Source organism: Macaca fascicularis, chromosome 6 (assembly GCF_037993035.2).
Source record: "Macaca fascicularis isolate 582-1 chromosome 6, T2T-MFA8v1.1".
Lineage (NCBI taxonomy): Eukaryota > Metazoa > Chordata > Mammalia > Primates > Cercopithecidae > Macaca > Macaca fascicularis.
Window position 1 is genome coordinate 74921516 of NC_088380.1, and position 26466 is coordinate 74947981.

At 42.1% G+C, this 26466-nt stretch overlaps 1 protein-coding gene across 4 annotated transcripts in view; it reads left to right on the forward strand.

The window, feature by feature from the left end:
• Nucleotides 1-24322, forward strand: part of CDK7 (cyclin dependent kinase 7) — a 51496-nt gene extending 27174 nt beyond the window's left edge. For all 4 annotated transcript variants that reach the window (XM_005557071.5, XM_005557072.5, XM_005557073.5 and 1 more), the window contains 6 exons: nucleotides 2240-2358; nucleotides 5236-5335; nucleotides 15151-15237; nucleotides 19113-19262; nucleotides 23536-23683; nucleotides 24095-24322. In XM_005557071.5, the coding sequence (XP_005557128.1) occupies nucleotides 2240-2358; nucleotides 5236-5335; nucleotides 15151-15237; nucleotides 19113-19262; nucleotides 23536-23683; nucleotides 24095-24123 (633 nt within the window). In that variant the 3' untranslated portion in view covers nucleotides 24124-24322. The remainder of the gene's footprint in view (nucleotides 1-2239; nucleotides 2359-5235; nucleotides 5336-15150; nucleotides 15238-19112; nucleotides 19263-23535; nucleotides 23684-24094) is intronic.
• Nucleotides 24323-26466: the final 2144 nt, after the last annotated feature.

Sequence of the window (26466 nt, forward strand, 5' to 3'; positions counted from 1 at the left end):
GCCTGAACATGTAAATTGTTTAACAATATGAATTTATAGCTGACCGTTTTATCCCATCTTTTACCTATATATTGTTCTCTTCAGTTGTTCCAGCAGTTGGTGCTGTGAAGACTCCATATTACTATGTGAAATTTAGAACTAGAAGAGATCCAGTCATTCTTTTTTTTTTTTTTTTTTTTTTTTGAGATGGAATCTTGTTCTGTCACCCAGGATGGAGTGTAGTGGCACCATCTTGGCTCACTGCAAGCTCCGTCTCCTGGATTCACGCCATTCTCCTGCCTCAGCCTCCCGAGTAGCTGGGACCACAGGCGCCTACTACCATGCCCAGCTAATTTTTTGTATTTTTTTTAGTAGTGATGGGGTTTCACTATGTTAGGCAGGATGGTCTCAATCTCCTGAACTCGTGATCTGCCCGCCTCGGCCTCCCAAAGTGCTGGGATTACAGGCGTGAGCCACTGTGCCCAGCCCCCTCATTTTTTTTTTCTTTTTTTTTTTTTTTTTTGAGACGGAGTCTTGCTCTGTCGCCCAGGCTGGAGTGCAGTGGCGTAATCTCGGCTCACTGCAAGCTCCACTTCCTGGGGTTCACACCATTCTCCTGCCTCAGCCTCCTGAGTAGCTGGGACTACAGGCGCTTGCCACCAAGCCTGGCAATTTTTTTTTTTTTGTATTTTTAGTAGAGATGGGGTTTCACCGTGTTAGCCAGGATGGTCTTGATCTCATGACCTCGTGATCTGCCTGCCTCGGCCTCCCAAAGTGCCGGATTACAAGCATGAGCCACCACGCCCAGCCCCGGCCCCGGCCCCCTCATTTTATAATAGACAAAGAGCTAAGTTGCTAAGTGACCTGGCCATGGTTATTTTTTTTTTCAAGGTTAGCTGCTGATAACAGACAGAGTATTAAAACATGGGTTTTGGCCCAGGCGCAGTGACTCACTTCTGTGTTCCCAGCACTTTGGGAGGCCGAGGCAAGCAGATATCTCGAGCCCGGGAGTTCTAGACCAGCCTGGGCAATATAGTGAAAACTCATACAGAAATTAGGTGGGTGTGGTGGTGCACACCTGTAGTCCCAGCTGCTCAGGAGGCTGAGGTCGGGGAATCACCTGAGCCCAGGAGGCGGGGGTTGCAGTGAGCTGAGACCTCACCACTGCACTCTAGCCTGGGTGACAGGAGTGAAACCCTGTCTCAAAAAAACAAAAAAGAAAATAAGTCTTTTGGCTTTAAGTTCAGTATTCTTTGCGCTACAATGTTGTGGGGGAAAAAATACAGTTATAGTGATTGTCTTGGATTAACTCATACAATGCCAAAATACAACTAGAAAAGTAATGTTTCTTGTAGCTCTGAAATTCAAGGTACAAAATACAGTTTATGAAATAGTGGGAATATTCAGCTTTTAGAACAAAGCTGATGATTTAGCTAGGTAGATGCTAGCTACCTAGCTATTTAGATAAGTAGTTAAGAATATATAATTTGTAACTAGTAATTCTCATATCGTAAGTTTGGAATCCTTTTTAGGTTATTGCTGATGTCTTTTTAGCATAGATTTTGAAGAATGTCATCCTCATTCTTATACATTAACAAATGTATATTATGAAAGTTCTGGCCGGGCGCGGTGGCTCACGCCTGTAATCCCAGCACTTTGGGAGGCCGAGGCGGGCGGATCACAAGGTCAGGAGATCGAGACCACGGTGAAACCCCGTCTCTACTAAAAATACAAAAAATTAGCCGGGCGAGGTGGCGGGCGCCTGTAGTCCCAGCTACTCGGGAGGCTGAGGCAGGAGAATGGCGTGAACCCGGGAGGCGGAGCTTGCAGTGAGCCGAGATCGCGCCACTGCACTCCAGCCTGGGCGACAGAGCGAGACTCCGTCTCAAAAAAAAAAATAAAAAAAAAAAAAAAAAAAGAAAGTTCTTATTTATTATTAATAGTAGGAACCATTTATCGAGTGCCTACTATGAGCCAGTTATTACACTACACTACGGAAAATATCAGATTTAATCCTCACAGAAACTCTACGAAGTATGTAAATTGAGGCTTGGTGAAATTAAGTGCCTTACCAAGATTATATATTATAACCAATCCAATTTTGCTTTGATGGGATTTTATATCAGTGGAAAAAATATTGATTTTTTAGATTTCAGGTGTTACCGTTTTTGCTAAATTTAAAGTTATGCCAACTAAATGTAGCACTACAGTGTTCTCCCCTACCCTGCTTATTTATTTGTTTAAAACTTCTGTCATATAGGATCTGAAACCAAACAACTTGTTGCTAGATGAAAATGGAGTTCTAAAACTGGCAGATTTTGGCCTGGCCAAATCTTTTGGGAGCCCCAATAGAGCTTATACACATCAGGTTGTAACCAGGTAAGAATCCCTTAAAGCTACATGTGCAGGAGATTAATCAGAAATGAGCATCAACTGGCTTCTCTGAAATATCTTGGCAGAGTTAAGGAATCATTGTTGATAGATATCCTCTTAAAAAATACTGCCATTTGGCCAGGCGTGGTGGCTCATGCCTGTAATCCCAGCACTTGGGGAGGCCGAGGCAGGTGGATCACGAGGTCAGGAGTTCAAGACCAGCCTGGCCAATATGATAAACTCCCGTCTCTACTAAAAATACAAAAAAATTAGCCGGACGTGGTATGGTGGTACACGTCTGTAACCCTAACTACTCAGGAGACTGAGGCAGGGGAATTGCTTGAACCTGAGAGGCAGAAGTTGCAGTGAGCTGAGATTGCGCCACTGCACTCCAGCTTGGGTGACAGAGAAAGACTCCCTCTCAGAAAAAAAAAAAAAAAAAAAAAAAAACTGCCGTTTTTATGTTAGGTATACTTTACCGCGATGAAAAAATACACAGCCCTTTTTCAGACAGAGTTTAGCTCAATCCTAAGACATTTACCTTGTAAATGGAAACAATTTATACTTTTAGTTAGATAATCTAGAATTTCAGTGGCTATTCTTCTACCTAATCATCTGATTTATTGGACCCATGTTTATTATTATGTTGATCAGTCCTGATTCTGTATCCTTCTATGTAAAGGAAAATTCTCTCGACAGAGCAATGTCTTGATATTTGAATTTTTCATATTGATAATTATATTTCCATTTGTATTTTTGATGTGTAAAAACAGAAAATCACATTAAATAGGAATGATAGATTTTATAATTTTTGTCCCAATGGCATTTTGTTAATTTCCAAGACCCTTTTAAGGATCTGCAAAGATTTTCAAATTCTCTATTTTTTCTTTCTGTTTTTTTTTGTTTGTTTGTTTGTTTGTTTTTTTTTTTTGAGACGGAGTCTCGCTCTGCCGCCCGTGCTGGAGTGCAGTGGCCGGATCTCAGCTCACTGCAAGCTCCGCCTCCCGGGTTCCCGCCATTCTCCTGCCTCAGCCTCCCGAGTAGCTGGGACTACAGGCGCCGCCACCTCGCCCGGCTAGTTTTTTTGTATTTTTTTAATAGAGACGGGGTTTCACCGTGTTAGCCAGGATGGTCTCGATCTCCTGACCTCGTGATCCGCCCGTCTCGGCCTCCCAAAGTGCTGGGATTACAGGCTTGAGCCACCGCGCCCGGCCTCTTTCTGTTTTTTGAGACAGGATCTCACTCTGTTGCCCAGACTGAAGTGTGGTTGTGCAAACAATACTCACTGCTGCCTTGACCTCCTGGGTTCAAGCGATCCTCCTATGTCAGCCTCCCGAGTATCTGGGGCCACAGGTATACCCCACTATGGCTGGCTAATTTTTTAAAGTTTTTATAGAGATGGGTTTCACCATGTTGCCCAGGCTGGTCTCAAAGTCCTGCACTCAAGCGATCCTCCCACCTCAGCCTCCAGTAGTTCTAGGATTACAGGTGTGAGCCATTGTGCCTGGCCCCAAATTCTCTATTTTAAATTATTTCACTACCTTCTTCCAAATAGATGTCACTGACTATAAATCACCTAAGCCCTGAGGAGGAAGTAGGGGATGTGAGTAATTGTTTATGTAATTGCTAGAAGAGTTAAGCTCATCATTCAGGAACTCATAGAAACAGGGACCTGTGTACAAGAGCATTGTTAACTGGTGCTTTCTCATCTACCAGTTTCTCATATTTTCTCTGTCTATAAATCAAATACTGCTGGTAAGTCAAATTAAGATGAAGACTCTGAGAATTGACAATGGGATTTAGCAGTATGGACATGACTGATAAGCTTGATAAGAGCAGTTTTGGTGGAATGGTAAGGATGAAAGCCTGATTGAAAAGGTTCTTGTGTGTGTGTTTGTTTTGTTTGAGACAGAGTCTCGCACTGTCGCCCAGGCTGGCGTGCAATGACGCGATCTCTGCTCACTTCAACCTCCGCCTCCCGGGATCAAGCAATTCTCCTGCCTCAGCTTCCCAAGTAGCTGGGACTACATGGTTGAGACTATAGGCGCCTGCCACCACACCCAGCTAATTTTTTGTATTTTTAGTAGAGATGGGGTTTCACTATGTTGGCCAGGCTGGTCTCAAACTCCTGACCTCATCATCCGCCCACCTCAGCCTCCCAAAATGCTGGGATTACAGGCGTGAGCCACCATGTCTAGCCTGGAAAGTTTTGTTGTTGTTGTTGTTGTTTGTTTGTTTGTTTTTTTGAGACGAAGTCTTGCTCTGTTGCCCAGGCTGGAGTGCAGTGGCATGATCTCGGCTCACTGCAACCTCCGCCTCCAGGGTTCAGTGATTTTTCTGCCTTAGCCTCCCAAGTAGCTGGGACTACCGGCATGCACCACCACACCCGGCCAATTTTTGTACTTTTAGTAGAGATGGAGTTTCACCATGTTGGCCAGGCTGGTCTCGAACTCCTGACCTCATGATCTGCCCGCCTCTGCCTCCCAAAGTGCTGGGATTACAGACATGAGCCATAGCGCCCGGCCTGAAAAGGTTTTAAGAGAGGATGGAAGAAAAGGAATTGGAGATAGTAAGAATAGACAATTCTTTGAACTAACCAGAGAATGAGGAGGCACCTGTTAGGGGAGATAGGGTCCAAAGAAGTTTAAGGCTGGAAAAATACTAGTATGTTTGTACATTGCTGGGAAAGGTCTAGTAGAAAACAAAAGACTGATGTTGTAGGAGAAAAAGGAGAGAACTGCAAGAGTATTAAAACTTCACAGAAGAGTATGGTATGCAGTCCTTAAAATAAGGGATTGACTTTAAAAACAGACAAGGATCATTCATCTCTAAGAAGTGCTTTGATAATTTCATGCTAAAATGATACTAATTTTTGTTCTTTAGGTGGTATCGGGCCCCTGAGTTACTATTTGGAGCTAGGATGTATGGTGTGGGTGTGGACATGTGGGCTGTTGGCTGTATATTAGCAGAGTTACTTCTAAGGGTAAGTCTAAATTAATGTACACACTTTAATATTGTTGTTGCAATTATTTGTTCTTATAGTTTGTATAAGAATTCTTGTCCTAGGCCAGGTATGGTGGCTCACACCTGTAATCCCAGCACTTTGGGAGGCCAAGGCAGAAGGATCACTTGAGGTCACGAGTTCAAGGCCAGCCTGGCCAACATGATGAAACCCCATCTCTACTAAAAATAAAAAAATTAGGTGGATGTGGTGGCGGGTGCCTGTAGTCCCAGCTACTGAGGAGAATCGCTTGAACCTGGGAGGCAGGGGTTGCAATGAGCCACGGTCGTGCCACTGCATTCCAGCCTGGGCAAAAGAACAGGGCTCCATCTCAAAAAAAAAAAAAAAAAAAACAATTCTTGTCCTACCAATGTCCTTACAACAAAAAGCCTACAAATAGTCCAATTTTTAAAAAGCCAAATGCCGCATTTTTTTTTTTTTTGAGATGGAATCTGGCTCTGTGGCCCACGCTGGAGTGCTGTGGCGCAATCTCAGCTCACTGCAAGCTCCGCCTCCTGGGTTCACGCCATCCTCCTGCCTCAGCCTCCCGAGTAGTTGGGACTACAGGTGCCTGCCACCACGCCCGGCTAATTTTTTGTATTTTTTAGTAGAGACGGGTTTTCACCGTGTTAGCCAGGATGGTCTCGATCTCCTGACCTCGTGATCCACCTGCCTCGGCCTCCCAAAGTGCTGGGATTACAGGCGTGAGCCACTGCGCCCGGCCCAAATGCAGCATTTTTAAATGTTAATATGAAATGAGAATATCTTCCATTTAGGACAGTAAGAACTTTGTTGTAGATAGTTTTATACCTCAGAACATAGAAATTCACTTGTAATATGGCAGTAGCTCTATAATAATTAAATATGTTCAGATAAACTTTTGTCCTCCTGAGGGGTTTTTTGTTTGGGGGTGTTTTAAGTATGCTTTAGGAGATACGTAATACCAACCACTGCAGCTACCACTCTTAAACCTTGTGTGAGACCATTATTTTAGTTCTGTTGAAACAGAACGGATACAATGTTACTACAGCATTTCTGTGACTGAGACCATCATCTTACAGAAAAAAATCCCCTACTTCCCCTCACCAGAGAGAAAGATGCTGTCTTGGAACCTTTCTTTAGCTATAAAGTTTAGATCTCCAGAAAGACTAGCCCTTATGAATGATGAAGGTAAAGGGATATTGGGGAATCCTTCTGAAGCTGGGAGTTTTTTTCTCTCCATATTCCGATCCCTGCTCTCCCTCTCCTCAAGCCATATGTATTTAAAGAAATTCAAACCGAGATTGAATAGCTTTTTTTATCTCTTTGAACACAGAAAAGAACTTCCGTACACCAAAGAGAAAAACACTAAACTAAAAATGTTTAGTTTAAGCATAGTGGTGGCTCTTGCCTATAGTCCCAGCTACTTGGGAAGCTGAGGTGGGAGGATCACTTGAACTCAGGAGTTTGAGGCCAGCCTGGACAATATAGAAAGACCCCAATCTCTTAAAATTAAAAAAAAAAAAAGTAAACTCTGTGTATCATTTTGAGAAACGTACCCAATGGGCATTTGTAGAAGAAACCCCCACATTCAAACTTGGAAGGCAATATGGGAATCACAGTGCTAACAGGGGGTCCTATGAATCAGCTGGCATGATAGCTCTGCTACTTATATGAACAAGAGTATACCAGAAATCACACTGAGAATGTATCAGCCACCACAATCCATTCATGGCCAAGAAGAAAACAGAATTCCATAGCCCCTAATATTATGACTGATCACTCCATTGAAAAAGCAAGTGAAGAGAGAGAGCAGTTGAGAATACACAGGTTAGAGATTGTGAACCTGTTAACATACTTGCAAATTTGTTAGCCATTGGCATTGTTGCTGGAATCATGTTTAAAGTTATAAGGAAAATGACATGCAGACTAAAGAATAGTACTCTTCTGCCATACTTTTTGTCCTATTTTAAGCTGTCCCTGTGCTCATTTGAAAAGGTAGAAATGTTGCCCATATGAATGCTTAGCCAGGGATCACCAGATAGTTATTAAGGATCTTCAGACAGTATTGAATACTTCCAAAATGAAAGGCAGACTGAAACAAACTAAAAAGAAACTTGGAAAACATGGAAACAACAAAGCAGAAGAAAATTCACCACCCCCAGCCCGCTTTCCAAATCTTCAGAGACCTAACAGATTATAGTTCATCTATAGAATAAGCACATCATACTTTTTTTTTTTTCTTTTTTTGAGACACAGTCTCACTCTGTCGCCCAGACTGGAGTGTAGTGGCATGATCTTGGCTCACTGCAACCTCTACCTTCCGGATTCAGGCAATTCTCCTGCCTCGGCCTCCCAAGTAGCTGGGACTACAGGCGCCCGCCACCACGCCCTGCTAATTCTTGTATTTTTAGTAGAGATGGGGTTTCACCATATTGGGCAGGCTGGTCTTGAGCTCCTGACCTTGTGATCCGCCTGCCTTGGCCTCCCAAAGTGCTGGGATTACAGGCGTGAGCCACTGTGCCCGGCCCACACCATACTTTTTTAAAAGGGAAACAAATAAGAGATACTTGAAATATTAAAAGTAGAGGATAAGCCAAAGGCAAACAAAAACAGTGAAAGGAATGGGAAAGTAAGCTGCAAAACTCTTTCATAAGTAAAATCAAAAGATAAAGAGATGGCCAGGGACAGTGGTACACACCTGTGGTCCCAGCTACGTGGGAGGCTGAGGCAGGAGAATCTCTTGAGCCCAGGAGTTCAAGACCAGCCTGGATAACATTGTGAAACCCTGTCTCAATAAAAAGATAGATGGACTGTAGTAGAGAAAAGATAAAATTAACAGATTGATCCAGGATTGATTCTAAAATGTACCAAGAGAAAACAAAGAAAATGGAGGGTAGGAAATCTCAAACTACTGAAGCATTGCTAGATGTGAATCATCAGACTAAAAGTGCCATGAAGAGTACCATTATGAGGCCGGGTGCCGTAGCTCACACCTATAATCCCAGCACTTTGGGAGGCTGAGGTGGGCAGATCACCTGAGGCTGGGAATTTGAGACCAGCCTGGCCAACATGGAGAAACCCTGTCTCTACTACAAATACAAAATTAGCCGGGTTTAAGCCGGGTGCGGTGGCGCACACCTGTAATCCCAGCACTTTGGGAGGCCAAGATGGGCGGATCACGAGGTCAAGAGATTGAGACCATCCTGGCTAACACGGTGAAACCCCGTCTCTACTGAAAATACAAAAAAATTAGCCAGGCGTGGTGGTGGGCGCCTGTAGTCCCAGCTACTCGGGAGGCTAAGGCAGGAGAATGGCGTGAACCTGGGAATCGGAAGTTGCAGTGAGCCGAGATCGTGCCACTGCACTCCAGCCCAGGCGACAGAACGAGACGCCATCTCAAAAAAAAAGAAAAAAAAATTGGTCAGGTTTGGTGGCACACACCTATAATCCCAGCTACTTAGGAGGCTAAGGCAGGAGAATCGCTTGAACCTGGGAGGTGGAGGTTGCAGTGAGCTGAGATCACGCCATCGCACTCCAGCCTGGGCAACAAGAGTGAAACTCTGTCTAAAAAAAAAAAAAGAAAAAAAAAGAGTACAATTATAAAAATTACAAAGAAAACTTTTTTTTTTTTTTTTTTTTTTTTTTTTGAGACGGGTCTGGCTCTGTCACCCAGGCTGGAGTGCAGTGGCACGATCTCGGCTCACTGCAAGCTCCGCCTCCCGGGTTTACGCCATTCTCCTGCCTCAGCCTCCCGAGTAGCTGGGACTACAGGCGCCCGCCACCTCGCCCGGCTAGTTTTTTGTATTTTTTAGTAGAGACGGGGTTTCACCATGTTAGCCAGGATGGTCTCGATCTCCTGACCTCGTGATCCGCCCGTCTCGGCCTCCCAAAGTGCTGGGATTACAGGCTTGAGCCACCGCGCCCGGCCTAAAACTTTTTTTTTAAAGCATTCTAAAGGCTCTGCATAAATAAATGAAAAAACAATACTTGTACCAAGACACATTATTATGAAATTTTAGAATACGAAGGGATAAGGAAAATATTTCCACAGAGAGGAAAAGTAGCATACACAGAAAAGAAAATAAAGTATTAGGGAGAAAGAATGGCATGAGCCTTCTCAACAGCAGCACTGGACTCTGGGAAGTCTTCACATTGTGAGGGAAAATGATGCTCAACCCACAATTCTTTGCCTGTTCATATTTTCAGTTAGCTCTGAGGGTAACTACAGTTTATTACATCAGAAATTTACATCTAGGCCAGGCGGGGTAGCTCACTTTTGTAATCCCAGTACTTTGGGAGGCCAAGGCAGGTGGATTGCTTGAGCTCAGGAGTTTGAGACGCACTTGGGCAATGTGGTGAAACCCTGTGTCTACCAAAAATACAAAAATTAGCCGGGCACAGTATTGAGTACCTTTTTTCCCAGCTACTCAGGAGGCTGAGGTGGGAGGATCACCGGAGCCTGGGAATTTGAGGCTGCAGTGAGGTGAGATCATTACACATCACTCCAGCCTGGGTGACAGAGCAAGACACTATCTAAAAAAAAGAGAAAGAGAGAGAAAAAAATCAAGAAATTAGCCTGACATGGTAGTGCATGCCTGTAGTCCCAGCTGCTTGGGAGGCTGAAGTGGGAGGATTGCTTGAACCTGCGTAACGAGGCTGCAGTGAGCCATGTTTGTGCCACTGCATTTCAGCCTGGGCAACAGGCTAGGGTTCACCTTTAATTTGGCTCTGCAGGCGCTTCCGTGCTCTCCACCTGGTGTGTATAGGGCATTTGGGGCCTTTAGAGGGCGCACTTGCGGCCAGCAGGCTAAAGAGGCTGCAGCGAAGGCTGGGGAGCTGAACTGAGCTGGTGCAGAGACAGCACAGGAGAAAAACAGAACCAAAAAATTCACACTGAATTAGGGGTGACAGACCTTGTCTCAAAAAAATCAAAGTTTAGGGCCGGGCACGGTGGCTCATGCCTGTAATCCCAGCACTTTGGGAGGCCGAGGCGGGTGGATCACCTGATGTCAGGAGTTCAAGACTAGCCTGGCCAAGATGGTGAGACGCCTTCTCTACTAATAGTACAGAAATTAGCTGGGCGCGGTGGCGGGCGCCTGTAATTCCAGCTACTTGGGAGGCTGAGGCGCTTGAATGCAGGAGGCGGACGTTGCAGAGTAAGCCAACAGGAAGACAGGAGATGCAGGGAACATGAGATTCAACACAGGAAAGAGGCAATTCAAATTCTTATTTAATAGTGAAGGAAAGTTCTGAGAAAGCAGGTATGCATCAGGTCTGGAGAGTAGCTAGTCCAGATTGGAGCAGTTGGGGTGAGGACTTCAGCAGGGGTGGCTTCCAGGAAAAAAAAAAAAAAAAAAGTGGGGCAGGACTGATGAATATGATTGGTTTAGTCATATAGACATTGATATTTAATAACTGGAATATTTAGCTTATATATAAACCATGTTGCCAAAGAGCGGGCGTTAGGAGTTGGCAATGGAAGGCTAGGAAATCATTACCTTTAGGAAAACCACATTGTATAAGAAGGGGATTTTGGCTCTGCACTGAGCAAAAGTTACATAGTTATCAAAAATGAGAGGGAGATGATAGGTCAAAGAACCAATTTTTATTATGTCTTTAGTACTATTCAGTGCTTTAACAAGGTTCATGTATTTAATATAAATAAGTCATTTTAAACACACGGTTTAAGTTCCAAAGCAGCTTTTTCTTTAGGGAAAAAGTTTTTTTAGTATGGATATTTTCAAACATGCAAAAGCAAAGACTAGTAAAATGAGCCTCTATCTGTACTCATCAACCAGTTTCAAAAGTTTCAAACATATCCATTTTATCAGTATTCTCCCACACTAGATATTTTTGCCACAAATCCCAAACATGTAATTTTATCCACGTTTCAGTATTTTTCTCTATAAGGATTCTCTCTCTTTTTTTTTTTTTTTTTTTTTTTTTTTGAGGCAGAGTCTCACTTTGTGGCCTAGGCTGAAATGCAGTGGCGTGATCTCAGCTCATTGCCACCTCTGCCTCCCAGGCTGAAACAATTCTCGTGCCTCAGCCTTCCAAGTAGCTGGGATTACAGCCATGTGCCATGACACCTGGCTAACTTTTGTGTTTTTTAGTAAAAATGGTTTCGTGATGTTGACCAGGCTGGTCTCAAACTCTAGCCTCAATTGATCCAGCCGCCTCACCCTCCCAAAGTGCTGGGATTACGGGAGTAAGGCACCACACCCGGCCATCTGTAAGGATTCTTTAATCATAACCACAATACCATTGTCATCTGAAAAAAGTGAACATCAATTCCTCAATAAAATTAAGTGTGTATTCAGATTTTCCTACTTTTTCTCATAAATGTTTTTATATAGGCTTGTTCAAATTGGGTTGTAAAATCCATACATCAAGACAGCTTAGTTTCATTTTTACATCATACAAAAGCACACCAATCCTTAAAATTGCAAGCTTGTCCACAATTTGGCCTGCAAAGTGAGGGTACAGGTGCCCTACAAAAGACAAAAGATAAGATAATCTTTTTGGGTATAAGAAGCAAATTAGCATGTCTAAAAATAGTTGTAATATTATTTAATATCCTTGTAGGATTTTTTTTTTTTTTTTTTTTTTTAAAGATGGATTCTGGGCCGGGCGTGGTGGCTCAAGCCTGTAATCCCAGCACTTTGGGAGGCCGAGACGGGCGGATCACGAGGTCAGGAGATCAAGACCATCCTGGCTAACACAGTGAAACCCCGTCTCTACTAAAAAATACAAAAAATTAGCCGGGCGAGGTGGCACGCGCCTGTAGTCCCAGCTACTCGGGAGGCTGAAGCAGGAGAATGGCGTAAACCGGGGAGGCGGAGCTTGCAGTGAGCTGAGATCCGGCCACAGCACTCCAGCCTGGGCGACAGAGCGAGACTCTGTCTCAAAAAAAAAAAAAAAAAAAAAAAAAAAAGATGGATTCTTGTTCTGTCGCCCAAGCTGGAGTACATGGTTCCATCTCTGCTCACTCCGTCTCCCGGTTCAAGTGATTCTCCTGCCTCAGCCTCCTGAGGAGCTGGGACTACAGGCGTGTACCACCACACCTAGTTAATTTTTGTATATTTGGTAGAGACAGAGTTTCAGCATGTTGGCCAGACTGGTCTTGAACTCCTGACCTCGGGTGATCCATCCACCTCGGCCTCTCAAAGTGCTGGGAGTACAGGTGTGAGCCACCACACCCAGCCAGCATCCTTTTAGTTTCTGTTTTTCGTGTATACTTAATATACACAATATAATAGTACAGTGTTACATACTTTAGGAATTATACTAAGTCTAGGTCCAGTCAGAAAATAGAAACCATACGTTGATCAGGGAAGTATACAGTATGAAGAAGTATTAATTATGGTGGGGGACTGGAGTAATGGATTGACAAATAAGAAGTTAGGAGAACTCTAACAATGCAGGAATAGCAGATATAAGGACCTACTACCACTAACCCCTGGGGCCAAGACAGATCACCCAGGGGAGACTGTCCCCAGGGCTGAGATCTAGATCCAGTTGAATACGGCATATGTGGCTCACCAGAAGGCAGAGAAATTACTGTTGCTTTTTGCTGGTGAGACTTGCTAGAAATCTGCTTACTGGAAAGGGCTGGCAATCTGTGCTCTAGGGTGCTGGGGAAAGGTGTCCCTCTGGAAGCACCCTGCTAGAAAACTGCTTGGCAGGATGAAGTAGGGGCTAGCTGGCCTCTGTGTGCTGCAGGAACAGCACTGGAGAAACTGCCCTTTCTGCCCATGCTGCAGAAGCCTGTTGCTAGAGAACCTGTGGGTGCTGCAGGAGTCAGCTGAGCAAGCAAACTGGAACCAGGAAGCAAAACCTTTTCCTTCCTGTACTGTCTCTCCATCATCCTCTACTGACAAAGCATGTTTCTTGGCAAGGGAAAAATATTTAAAGAGCCCAGAACCATTTTCACAAAGCAGGTAAAAAAGGTGAATTTGGAACTGAAAAGCAGTACATTGGTAACTGGTACTGGGGTTGGTTGTCTTGTTTGTTTTTGCTGGTAAGAGTCGACAATAATCAAAATGTTGGAGATATGATACTTAATGTCATGTCTTCTCAGTGAGTCTATAAACTGTTCCAAGGCCCTTAACAGTGCTGGAGGCCATTATTGTTCACAGTATATCTTTCATATATTTACATAGATGTCTGAGAGTGAGTTGGACAGTAATCTCTATAAATAGCAGGGATATTGACCCTGTCTCATCAGCTCACCAATTTTTTTGAGGTTCTAATGAAGGTTACTAATTTTTAACTTGTAATTATTTGTCCTCTTCTGAAGTTTGTCTTTTTTTTTTTTTTTGAGACGGAGTCTCGCTCTGTCGCCCAGGCTGGAGTGCAGTGGCGCTATCTCGGCTCACTGCAAGCTCCGCCTCCCGGGTTTATGCCATTCTCCTGCCTCAGCCTCCCGAGTAGCTGGGACTACAGGCGCCCGCCACCTCGCCCAGCTAATTTTTTTTGTATTTTTAGTAGAGACGGGGTTTCATTGTGTTAGCCAGGATGGTCTCGATCTCCTGACCTCGTGATCCGCCCGTCTCGGCCTCCCAAAGTGCTGGGATTACAGGCTTGAGCCACCGCGCCCGGCCTGAAGTTTGTCTTTACACCTCTTCAAAGAAAGAGTTTGTTAAGAAATTGCATAAATATGATTGGTGTATTCTCTTCCTTCTCAGCTTTGTGCCTGCCTTTTGCTAGAATAGTTTTCTTCTTCCAACTTAGACTGTTCCTCAGGCTAACTCCTATTCATCCTTCACCTTTCATGCCACTTGCTCTATGAAGCCTTCCCTGACCCATCTAGAATAAGTTAGGTGCTCTTTCAGTGTGGTCTAAGATCTTATACTTACTCAACACACTGAATTGTAAATGCTTGTTTATGTGTATCAGCATTGCTTACCACATCCACCTCAGGGGAGGGCAGGGAATGTCTTATTTTCCTCTTTTAATTCCTGAGGCTTAGCACAATGTCTGTTATATGGTGAGTGTTTATTAAAATTTGGAGTGAATAAAATGGATAGTAAAGGTGCTGTTTTGTTAGTTAGCAGTGGCAGGATCTAATAACATATCCAATATACTTCATACTAAATTTTCAATATTTGTTGCAGAGTTTTTTAGTTTTTCTTATTAAATTTATAGTATTTGTCTAACAAATATCAAAAACCACCTCGAAGGCTGAGCGTGGTGGCTCACCTATAATCCCAGCACTTTGGGAGGCTGAGGCAGGCGAATCACAAGGTCAGGAGATTGAGATCATTCTGGCTAACATGATGAAACCCCATCTCTACTAAAAATACAAAAAAAAAATTTAGCCAGGTGTGGTGGCGGGCATCTGTAGTCCCAGCTACTCGGGAGGCTGAGGCAGGAGAATGGCATGAACCCAGGAGGTGGAGCTTGCAGTGAGCTGAGATCACGCCACTGCACTCCAGCCTGGGTGACAGAGCGAGACTCTGTCTCAAAAAAAAAAAAAAAAAAAAAAACCACCTCAAAGCCTGGTGTGTTGGCTCATGCCCGTAATCCCAGCACTTTGGGAGGCCAAAGTGGGCAGATAGACTAGCCTGGCCAACATGACAAAACCCCATCTCTACTAAAAACAGAAAAATTAGCCAGGCATGGTGGCGTGCCCCTGCAGTCCCAGCTACTCGGGAGGCTGAGGCAGGAGGATCGCTTGAAACGAGGAGGTTGCAGTGAGCCAGGATCGCATCACTCACTGCAGCCTGGGTGACAGAGCGAGACTCTGTCTCTCTAAAAAAAAAGAAGAAAAAAAACCACCCACCTTGAAAAGTCTCCCTCTTACTTTCTTTCAGGTTCCTTTTTTGCCAGGAGATTCAGACCTCGATCAGCTAACAAGAATATTTGAAACTTTGGGCACACCAACTGAGGAACAGTGGCCGGTAAGCCTTTATGCATTTTCTTTGAAATGCAATTAGGACTCTATAAAGTTCTTAAATTGTCATATGCTTTATATAATGCTGTCACATGAATATTAAAGACATTTATTAATTATAATTTACTTATAATATGTACTCAGAACATTTTAAATGATAAAGTATATAAAGTAAAAAGTTACAATTGTGATATACCATCCACCCTCTTGTATACCTGTAGTCCTTTCCCCCGACCCCAGTAATCCCGACCTTGGGGTAATTACCTTGGGGTAATTCAGTGTAAAGCTGTGTTAGGAGTGTATATGCACACTACAAACATAAAAGAGTTGCATGTTCTTTCACTCCTTAACAAAAGCGGTTTCACATCTTACATATACACGATGTGAACCCACGACATATATAACCCATTACACACACACACACACGTAGGTGTACATATATGTATATATGATGTTTCTCTTAGATTTTTTTAAAATTAATTTTTGTATATGTATATTTTTTATATTGATGGGGTTTCACCATGTTGCCCAGGCTGGTCTCAAACTCCTAGTCTCAAGCAGTTCTGCCTCAGCCTCCCAAAGTGCTGGGACTATAGGCATGAGCCATCGTACCTGGCTAACATGATTTTCTAAATAGCAGTTGCTTACTGATGTTTCTCTTCTATTTTTTAAAAATTAAACTTCTTGGTGGGGTGCGGTGGCTCACGCCTGTAATCCCAGCACTTTGGGAGGCCGAGGCAGGCAGATCATTTCAGGCCAAGAGTTTGAGACCAGCCTGGGCTATGAAGCGAGACTCTGTCTCCAAAAATAAAAAATAAAATTAAAAAATAAACTTATTTTGAGAATATTATTCACGTGCAATTGTGAATATATAATTCACAATTATGTATCGTGGCTGGGCACAGTGGCTCACGCCTGTAATCCCAGGACTTTGGGAGGCGGAGGTAAATGGGTCACTTGAGCCCAGCAGTTTAAGACCAGCCTGGGCAACATAGTGAGACTTCATGTCTATGAAAAATAAAAATTAAAAAAAATTACCAGGCATGGTGGTGCACACATTATGGTCCCAGCTACTCAGGAGGCTGAGGTAGGAGGATTGCTTGAGCCCAGGAGCTCAAGGCTGCAGTGAGCTGTGATTGCGCCACTGTGCTTTACTAGCCTGAGTAACAGAGTGAGTCCCTGCCTCAAAACGATAATAGTAATATTGCAGACATATTTCACAGACCCTTTACCCAGCTTTTACAAGATGGGAGCATCTTGTAAAATCAGTGCAGTATCACACTAGGATGTTACAGTCAAGATACAGAGTATCACCACAAGAATCTCTCATGGTATTCTTTTATAGCTTTGCTTACTTTCCTCCTACCCGCTCCTTAACTCTTGGCAATCACTAATCTGTCCTCCAACTCTGTAATTTTGTCATTTCAAGAATGTTATGTAAATGGATAAATGGAATCACACAATACATAACTTTTTGGGATTAACTTTTTCATAGCCGTCATAAATGGAAGTTCATTCAGGTCATTGCATGTTAATAATTCATACTCTCTCTCTTTTGTTAACTGCTGAGTATTGTGTGGATTTATTTCACAGTTTCTTCAACCGTTCACCCATTGAAGGACATCTGTATTTGTGTTGTTTCCAGTGTGGGGCTATTACCAATAAAACTGCTCTGAACATTTATGTACAGTTTTTTATATAAGAATATATTTTTATTTCTCTGGGATAAATGCCCAGGAGTTCAGTTCTTGAATCATATGGTAGTTCCATATTAATTTTTAAATAACCTGTGAAACTCCAGAGCAGCTATACTCTTTTACATTCCCCCAGCAGTAAATGAATGCTCCAGTTTCTTGGAATCCTCTCCAGCATTTAGTGGTGTCACTTTTTAATCTTAGGCATTCTAATGAGTGTGTCATGATAGCTCATTTTGATTTTAATTTTCACTGCCCTAATGGCTAATGGTGTTGAATATCTTTTCTTGTGGTTATTTGCCATCTTGAGTTAAATGTCTCTTCCCCATTTTCTGATTGGATTCTTTGATTTTTGACTGTTGAGTATTGAGAGCTCTTCATGTATTCTAGATAGTAGTCCAAAAAGTATATGTAGTTTGCAGATGTTTTCCCTCATGCTGCCTTTTCATCCTCTGCAAAACTGTAATCAGGTTTGTTACTTTTTCTTTAATTGATCATCCTTTTGGTGTCAAGTCAAAGAGCTCTTGTGCCCAGCCCAAAGATTTTTTTTTTTTTTTTTTGAGACGGAGTCTCGCTCTGTCGCCCAGGCTGGAGTGCAGTGGCTGGATCTCAGCTCACTGCAAGCTCCGTCTCCCAGGTTCACGCCATTCTCCTGCCTCAGCCTCCCGAGTAGCTGGGACTACAGGCGCGTGCCACCTCGCCCGGCTAATTTTTTGTATTTTTTAGTAGAGACGGGGTTTCACCGCGTCAGCCAGGATGGTCTCGATCTCCTGACCTCGTGATCCGCCCGTCTCGGCCTCCCCGCAAAGATTTTTTGACAATTTTTTTTTCTTTTTTTTTTTTTTTTCCGAGACAAGATCTGGCTCTGTTGCCCAGGCTGGAGTGCAGTGGTGTGATCTCAGCTCACTGCAACCTCCACTTCCCGGGCTCAAGCCATCCTCCCACCTCAGCCTCTTGAGTAGCTGAGACTGTAGGCGTGCACCACCACGCCCAGCTAGTTTTTGTGTTTTTTGTAGAGATAGGGTTTCTGCATGTTGCCCAGGCTGGTCTGAAACTCGTGAGCTCAAACAGTTTGCCCGCCTTGGCCTCCCAAAGTGCTAGAATTACGGGCATGAGCCACTATGCCCTTGGCCGTGACAATTTTTTTTGTATTTTTTTTTCAACAAGATTTTTTTTGTAGTTTTACGCTTAAGTCTAAGATCTATTTAGAGTTTACCTTTATATGATGTATGAGACTTAAGGCAAGGTTCAGTTTTTGTTGTTTTTTTTTTTTTTGGAGACGGTCTTACTCTGTTGCCCAGACTGGAGTGGGGTCTCACTTTCTTGTCCAGACTGGTCTCGAACTCCTGAGCTCAAGTGACCCTCCTGCCTCAGCCTCCCAAAGTGCTGGGATTACAAGCGTGAGCCACCATACCCAGCCAAATTCAGATTTTTGCACATGTATGTCCTAGTGCTCCAGCAGCATTTCTTGAAACGACTGTCTCTTCATTGATTTAGTTTTTCACTTTTTTCAAAAATCCCTTTGGCAAATTTGTGTGGATTTCTCTCTCTCTGCCAATACAACACAGTCTTAATCAAAGTAGCTATATGTTAAATCTTGAAATCAGGTAAAATGAGTCCTCCCACTTTATTGTTCTTTTTCAAAATCATTTTAGCTACTGTAGTCCTTTGCCTTTCCATATAAATTTTAGAATAATTGGTTTTACATCTAAAATAATTTTGCTAGGATTTTGATAAAAATTATATTAAACTTGCAAACCAATTTGAGGATAATTAACATCCTTCCTCTGTTGAATATTCCAATATGTGAACATGGTATGTTTCACCATTTATTGAGATCTTTTGATGAATTTCATCAGCATCGTATAGCTTATAGTATATTAACCTATACATGTTTTGTTATATTTTTCACCTGTTTCATTTTTCTTTTTGGGGTGATTATAAATAGTATTGTGTTTTTAATTTTGATGTCCACATATTCATTGCTAGTATATAGAATTATAATTGATTTTTAAATTTTCATTTTATATCCTTTTCAGCCTTGCCTTACTACTAGTTCTAGGACTTTTTAATAGATTTCTTGGAATTTTCTATATAAACCCATCATATTACCTGAAAATGATTTATTTCATTTGTGATCTATGTGCCTTTCAATCCTTAAGTTTGAATTATAAAATTATTTTTACAGGACATGTGTAGTCTTCCAGATTATGTGACATTTAAGAGTTTCCCTGGAATCCCGTTGCATCACATCTTCAGTGCAGCAGGAGACGACTTACTAGATCTCATACAAGGCTTATTCTTATTTAATCCATGTGCTCGAATTACGGCCACACAGGTATTTTAGTGTATCTCTTTTTATACTAGGAAATATAAAAATAATCTTAACTGTAGCATTAATTAAAAACAGAATTTCATAAAATTAACATTTTTTAAATACTGGAAAGATGTGTTTTTGTTTTAAGAAACAACAAACTTTGTATCTTTTCTCCAAACTACAAACACTATTAAGACTGAGATTAAATTATATGCACACAGAGATACAGGAGAGTTGACACTTATTACACTTGCTTAGGAACATATAAATACATGTCCATTTCATATAATTGGCTTGTATATACTTTACCTAGAAGGGAAAAGAAAACCAAGGCTTTTTATTTGTTAAGAAACTGGTATATTTCAGTTGAGCTCTTACAAATTTATTTAAATCTTGTAGTAAGCCTCATGCTGAAAGTAGTTTGTTCAGCTTATTTTTTCTTCCCTATATAATGCAATCCAGGTATGCATGCTGGTCATTTTCACATTCAGAAAATGGTAATGGGGAGGAAATGTATAGTCAGATATAACTGTATGCTTACAAAAGCTTGAAAAATATTTGAAATAAAACAAAAACTGAAACTAACTGCTGTTTAAAGGAAATAACAATCAAACTCACGAAAAATTTGTAAGACCTAGAATAACTTAGGGCAGAGCAGTGTACAACACAGTGCTGTGATTTTACCTCATGAAGGGAGAGACTAATCAAACTGAAATGTCACAGGTCTTTATGGAAACATATTAATGTACAATAATATTAAGCATACAAAATAGATTTTTTTCTCTTTAGGTTTGTTCCAGGCTACAAAATCATTGTTTAATGTGTTTGCTTGTATAAGTCTTCTCTTTTTAGCAATATGTGCTATGTGAATGTATATGGAGATGAATGGATGGATGGATAGATAGATAGATAGATAGATAGATAGATAGATAGATAGATAGATAGATAGATAGATAGATATAGATGAATAGGTAGGTAGGTATATGCTGGGTATTACCATTAGAATTACTCTTCTAATTTCTTTTTTTTAATTTTTTCTTTATTATTTTTATGTCCGCATGTACACATACTCTTCTAATTTCAACCAAGTAATTTGTTGCCTTTTCACTCTTCTATGTATGTTATTTCCATCATAATAAACTTGAGACCACATTTAATTATCTAGAAAGTTGTTTTCATTGGTAGTATCGTTTGAAACTTAACAGAAAAATACTAGTTGTTATATTTGGGTTGTATTTTAATAGAATGAAGTTTTTTTTTTTGTTTTTGTTTTTTGTTTTTTGTTTTTTTTTGTTTTTTGAGACGGAGTCTTGCTCTGTCGCCCAGGCTGGAGTGCAGTGGCGCGATCTCGGCTCACTGCAAGCTCCGCCTCCTGGGTTTACGCCATTCTCCTGCCTCAGCCTCCTGAGTAGCTGGGACTACAGGCGCCCGCCACTGCGCCCGGCTAATTTTTTGTATTTTTAGTAGAGACGGGGTTTCACCGTGGTCTCGATCTTCTGACCTTGTGATCCGCCCGCCTCGGCCTCCCAAAGTGCTGGGATTACAGGCGTGAGCCACCGCGCCCGGCCTAGAATGAAGTTTTTAAGGTGAGTTTTGTTTCATGGATGTCTTTATTAAAGTTGGAATGAGGTGCTTTCTTAGATCTTTATGTAGCCCAGAATTAGCCTAATTTGCATATAGAATTGCTGTGATTTAGAGGTAATGCTTTAAAAATGCAGCTGTAGGCCGGGCGCAGCGGCTCACACTTGTAATTCCAGCACTTTGGGAGGTCAAGGAGCAAGGATAGCTTGAGCCCAGGAGTTGGAGCCCAGCCTGGGCAATGTGACAAGACATCATCTCTACAAAAAATAAATAAATAAAAAATAAAAATGCAACTGTTGAAGTAAGGAATCTCTAAATTACTGCAAATAATATAATATTGGGGGTCGTGAGGAATGCTTGCAAAGTTTATCTGGGCTTCATCTTTCTTAAAGGATTATCCTAAAGGAAGTATTTATTTTTGAGATGAAGTCTTGCTCTGTCGCCCAGGCTGGAGTGCAGTGGCACGATCTTGACTCTCTGCAACCTCTACCTCCCAGATTCAAGCAATTCTCCTGTCTCAGCCTCCCTAGTAGCTGGGATTACAGGTGCACACCACCACGCCTGGCTAATTTTTGGATTTTTAGTAAAGACAGTGTTTCACCATGTTGTCGAGGCTGTTCTCAAACTCCTGACCTCAGGGGATCCATCCGCCTTGGCCTCCCAAAGTGCTGGGATTACAGGCATGAGCCACCCCACCCTGCCAGAAGTATTTTAAATCATTGTAGCCACTGGACAGCACTATGCTGCTGATGTAAATAGACAAGCATGCAAACCTGGGAGGTGGAGGTTGCAGTGAGCCAAGATTATGCCACTGCACTCCAGCCTGGACAACAGGGTGAGACTCTGTATCCAAAAATAAAAAAATAAAAAATAGACAAACATGACCTGACAAACTTGTCATTTAGGATATAATTATTTTTATCAGAATTGTGGACCCAAGTCAAGAAAATGTCATATCTACAGCACTATATTAGGGGGAAAAAAAGAGAAAATGTAGTATAGAACATTGGCCTGGTAATTAATAGAAATAATCTTGGACAAGCCCTTCTAAGTAAAATTTCTGTCCATTTGCGATGGATTGTTGAATTAGAATCCATTGGTTCCAACCTACTGTATTTTTTAAAAAGTCTTTCTTATTTTTAAAGAATTTGTATTTTATTGGCCGGGCGCGGTGGCTCAAGCCTGTAATCCCAGCACTTTGGGAGGCCGAGACGGGTGGATCACGAGGTCAGGAGATCGAGACCATCCTGGCTAACACAGTGAAACCCCGTCTCTACTAAAAATACAAAAAAAACTTAGCCGGGCGAGGTGGCAGGCGCCTGTAGTCCCAGCTACTCGGGAGGCTGAGGCAGGAGAATGGCGTGAACCCGGGAGGCGGAGCTTGCAGTGAGCTGAGATCCGGCCACTGCACTCCAGCCTGGGTGACAGAGCGAGACTCCGTCTCAAAAAAAAAAAAAAAAAAAAAAAAGAATTTGTATTTTACATGACTTGGAATTTGAATATATATGGATAGTGTGGCAAACTTGTAAGTTCTTTTTAAGTTTCTCTCTTTGCATTTTGAACTGTACAGCTCAATATGTAGAAAATGGAAATGTACAATATTTCACTAAGGATAGCTCATAATTAGTATTGGTTGAGCATCCTTAATCCAAATATCCAAAATCTGAAATGCTTCAAAATCCAAAGCTTTTGGAATGCTGACATGATGTCACAAGTGGAAAATTCTACCCATAAGGACATTTACACAAACTTTGTTTTATGTACAAAATTAAAAATTTTGTCAAATTAAAAATATTTTATAAAATTACCTTCAGCCAGGCACAGTGGCTCACGCCTGTAATCCCAGCTCTCAGGGAGGCAGAGGCGGGAGGATAGCTTGAGCCCAGGAGTTCAAGACCTGCCTGGGCAATATAATGAGACCCCATTCTCTACAAAAAGGAAAAAAAAAAAAAAAAGACCAAAAAAAAAAAGTGTAAAATTACCTTCAGTTTATATGTATAAGCTGTATATGAAACATAAATTTCATTTTTAATCTTGGCTCCCATCCCCAAGGTATGTCATGTATATGAAAATATTCCACAATCCCAAATCTGAAGCACTTCTGGTCCTAAGCATTTCAGATAAGAGATATTCAGCCTGTATAGGCTATTTAATTATGGAAAAATTAGAAGGGAGTCTCTTTTTCTTTTCTTTTCTTTTCTTTTTTTTTTTTTTTCTTTTGAGATGGAGCCTTGCTCTGTTACCCAGACTGGAGTACAATGGTGTGATCTTGGCTCACTGCAACCTCCGCCTCTGGGTTCAAGCAATTCTCCTGCCTCAGCCTCCCAAGTAGTGGGGTCTACAGACATGCATCACCACGCCTGGCTTATTTTTGTATTTTTAGTAGAGATGGGGTTTTGCCATGTTGGCCAAGCTGATCTCGAACTTCTGACCTCATGCGATCCACCTGCCTCGGCCTCCCAAGGTGCTGGGATTACAGGCGTGAGCCACTGCGCCCAGCCAGTCTTTTAATGGAATTATCAGCCAATCTTAGGATCCTAGATGTTTATTTGTAGTAATTTGCATTTGCAAATACTTGACATTAATTTTGTTTTGTTTTTGGGAATGAGGGCGTTCACATAGTATTTTTAATGTTCCCTATAATCTTGAAGGTAATATTTTCCTTCACACATTTCAGATACTCACCTACCTTACTTTTGGTATCTTTTAAAAGGCACTGAAAATGAAGTATTTCAGTAATCGGCCAGGGCCAACACCTGGATGTCAGCTGCCAAGACCAAACTGCCCAGTGGAAACCTTAAAGGAGCAATCAAATCCGGCTTTGGCGACAAAAAGGAAAAGAACAGAGGCCTTAGAACAAGGTAAAATTCCCACTTTTATAAGAAATTAAATGAATTCAGAAAACTCCAAATAGCCCATGTATGGCTAGCGACTGAACAACAGCAAAGAAATGTGGCTTGCTAGCTGTTTAATTTTTATAAATTTAAATTGTATAGAGAGACTGTGCTGTTTTAGGTATGTTTACTTTCATTGAGAACTCTTCAGCAACTTTTGTGTATACCTCAGAATTATGGGAACTGTCTATGTGTGCCTTGTTCCCTTCATAAATTCCTTCTGTGAACTGCATGCTAAATGTTTAACAAGTGCTACTGGAAAAGTGTGTCAGTGAAATAATGTAGTTGGAATGCAGTGACTGGTTAAAATTGCTATGAGAATGTGAACTTTGTTAAATGTGAACAACTTCTTTTTTTTTTTTTCTTTTTGCTTTCTAGGAGGATTGCCCAAGAAACTAATTTTTTAAAGAGAACACTGGACAACATTTTCCTACTGAAGGAAATAGCCAAAAAAGGCAAATAGTGGAAAAATAGTAAACATTAAGTAAATGCTGTAGAAGTGAGTTTGTAAATATTCTACACATGTAAAATATGTAAAACTATGGGGTTTTTTTATTAAATGTATTTTAAAATAAAAATTCTGTTTTTTCTGATTAGACTGCAAAAGTGAGAAAAGTCCAATTCTCTTGAAATGTAGAATTGAAAATGCAGTAGGGAAAACTTAATAAAAATTATTACCAGTTATTTTGAAGATCTGGCCCCTATAGTACCACAAATCTGTAGTGGCATGCGTAGTGTTTAAAAATAAAAATGTAGTAGTGGTGTAGTAAATACTACTCAAACTGAACAAATGTTAGTATACAGAATGTACTGAAAAAAGAAAACATTACAGATAAAATTGAGATTCCTCCCAACCTTTTTTCTGAGGCGGGGGACAGTCTCACTCTGTCACTTGGGTTGGAGTGCAGTGGCGCAATCCCGGCTCACTGCAAACTCTGCCTCCCAGGTTCAAGCGATTCACTTGCTTCAGCCTCCCAAGTAGCTGGGATTATGGGCACACGCCACTATACCTGCCTAATTTTTTTTTATTTTTAGTAGAGATGGGGTTTCACCATGTGAAACCGGGCTGGCCGCAAATTCCTGACCTCAAGTGATCCGCCCACCTCGGCTTCCCAAAGTGCTGGGATTACAGGCATGAGCCACTGCACCTGGCAAGAGGTTCCCTCTTAATACTTCTTTATTTCTATTTTTTTCTTTTTCACTTTCCCCAAAGGGAAATGACTCTGTGAAATTGGTATGTATCTTTCCATGATTTTATGCTACTATTCTGTAAGAATGCATGTAGTGAGATGCATAACAATGTACAGCATTGTTTTGAGTCTCAAAATTGTATATACATGAATAGAATCTCTTCTCTCCTTTCTTTTTTTGTGAGATAGTCTCACTCTGTTGCCCAGGTTGGAGTGTAGTAGTACAATCATGACTCACTGCAGCCTCGAACTCCTGGGCTCAAGCCATCCTCCCACCTCAGCCTCCCCAGTAGCTGGGACTACAGGTGCACACCACCGTGCCTGGTTAATTTTTTTTTTTTTAATGAGACAGAGTCTTTCTCTGTTGCCCAGGCTGGAGTCAGTGATGCAATCTCAGCTCAATGCAACCTCCGAATCCTGGGGTTCAAGCGATCCTCCCACCTTAGCCTCCCAAGTAGCTGGGATTACAAATGTGTACCACTATGCCCAGCTAATTAAAGTAACACAAATGTATTAGTTCACAGTTCTGTAGGTCATGTATCTGGCTCAGCTGTGTTTCCTGCTTAGGGTCCCACAAGGCCAAAATCAAGGTTTTAGATAATACTTTTATTTGGAGGCCCCTGGGCTACCAAGCTCATGTAGTTTTGTTTTTGTTTTTGTTTTTTTTTAGACGAGTCTCACTCTGTTGCCCAGGCTGGAGTACAGTGGCGCAATCTCGGCTCACTGCAAGCTCTGCCTCCTGGGTTCACGCCATTTTCCTGCCTCAGCCTCCTGAGTAGCTGGGACTACAGGCACCTGCCACCACACTTGGCTAATTTTTTGTATTTTCAGTAGAGACAGGGTTTCACCATGTTAGCCAGGATGGTCTCAATCTCCTGACCTTGTGACCCGCCTGCCTCAGCCTCCCAGAGTGCTGGGATTACAAGCGGGAGCCACCGCGCCCGGCCGCTCATGCAGTTCTTATAATTCTTGTGCTCCATTGTCCCCATTTCCCCTTTGACTGTTAGCCCAGGGCCTCTCTCAGTTGCTTAAGGAAGCTTCCATGCCTTTGTCCTGTGGCATTCACCATCTATGAGCCAGCAGCAATGCATCAAACCCACTTGTGCTTCAGATCTGTCTGATTTCCTCGTGTGTGTGTGTGTGTGTGTGTGTGTAGACGGGGAACTGCCAAGAGGGAAGCAGCCAAGCAGCTAAGGGTCCGGGAGATAATAGTGCCAAAGGCATCTGAGGACACTCATAAAATGTGTCTTAACACATGAGGCAGGATAGGAGTGTATTAGTCCATTCTCACACTGCTATAAAGATACTACCCAAGACTGAGTAATTTATAAAGGAAAGAGGTTTAATTGACTCACAGTTCCACATGGCTGGGGAGGCCTCAGGAAACTTACAGTCTTGGCAGAAGGGGAAGCAGGCATGTTTTACATGGCAGCGGGAGAGACTACCATGTATAAAACTATCGGATCTCATGAGAATTCACAATCATGAGACCAGCATGGGGGGGGTACCAACCCCATGATCCAGTCACCTACCACCAAATCCCTCCTTCAACATGGGGGG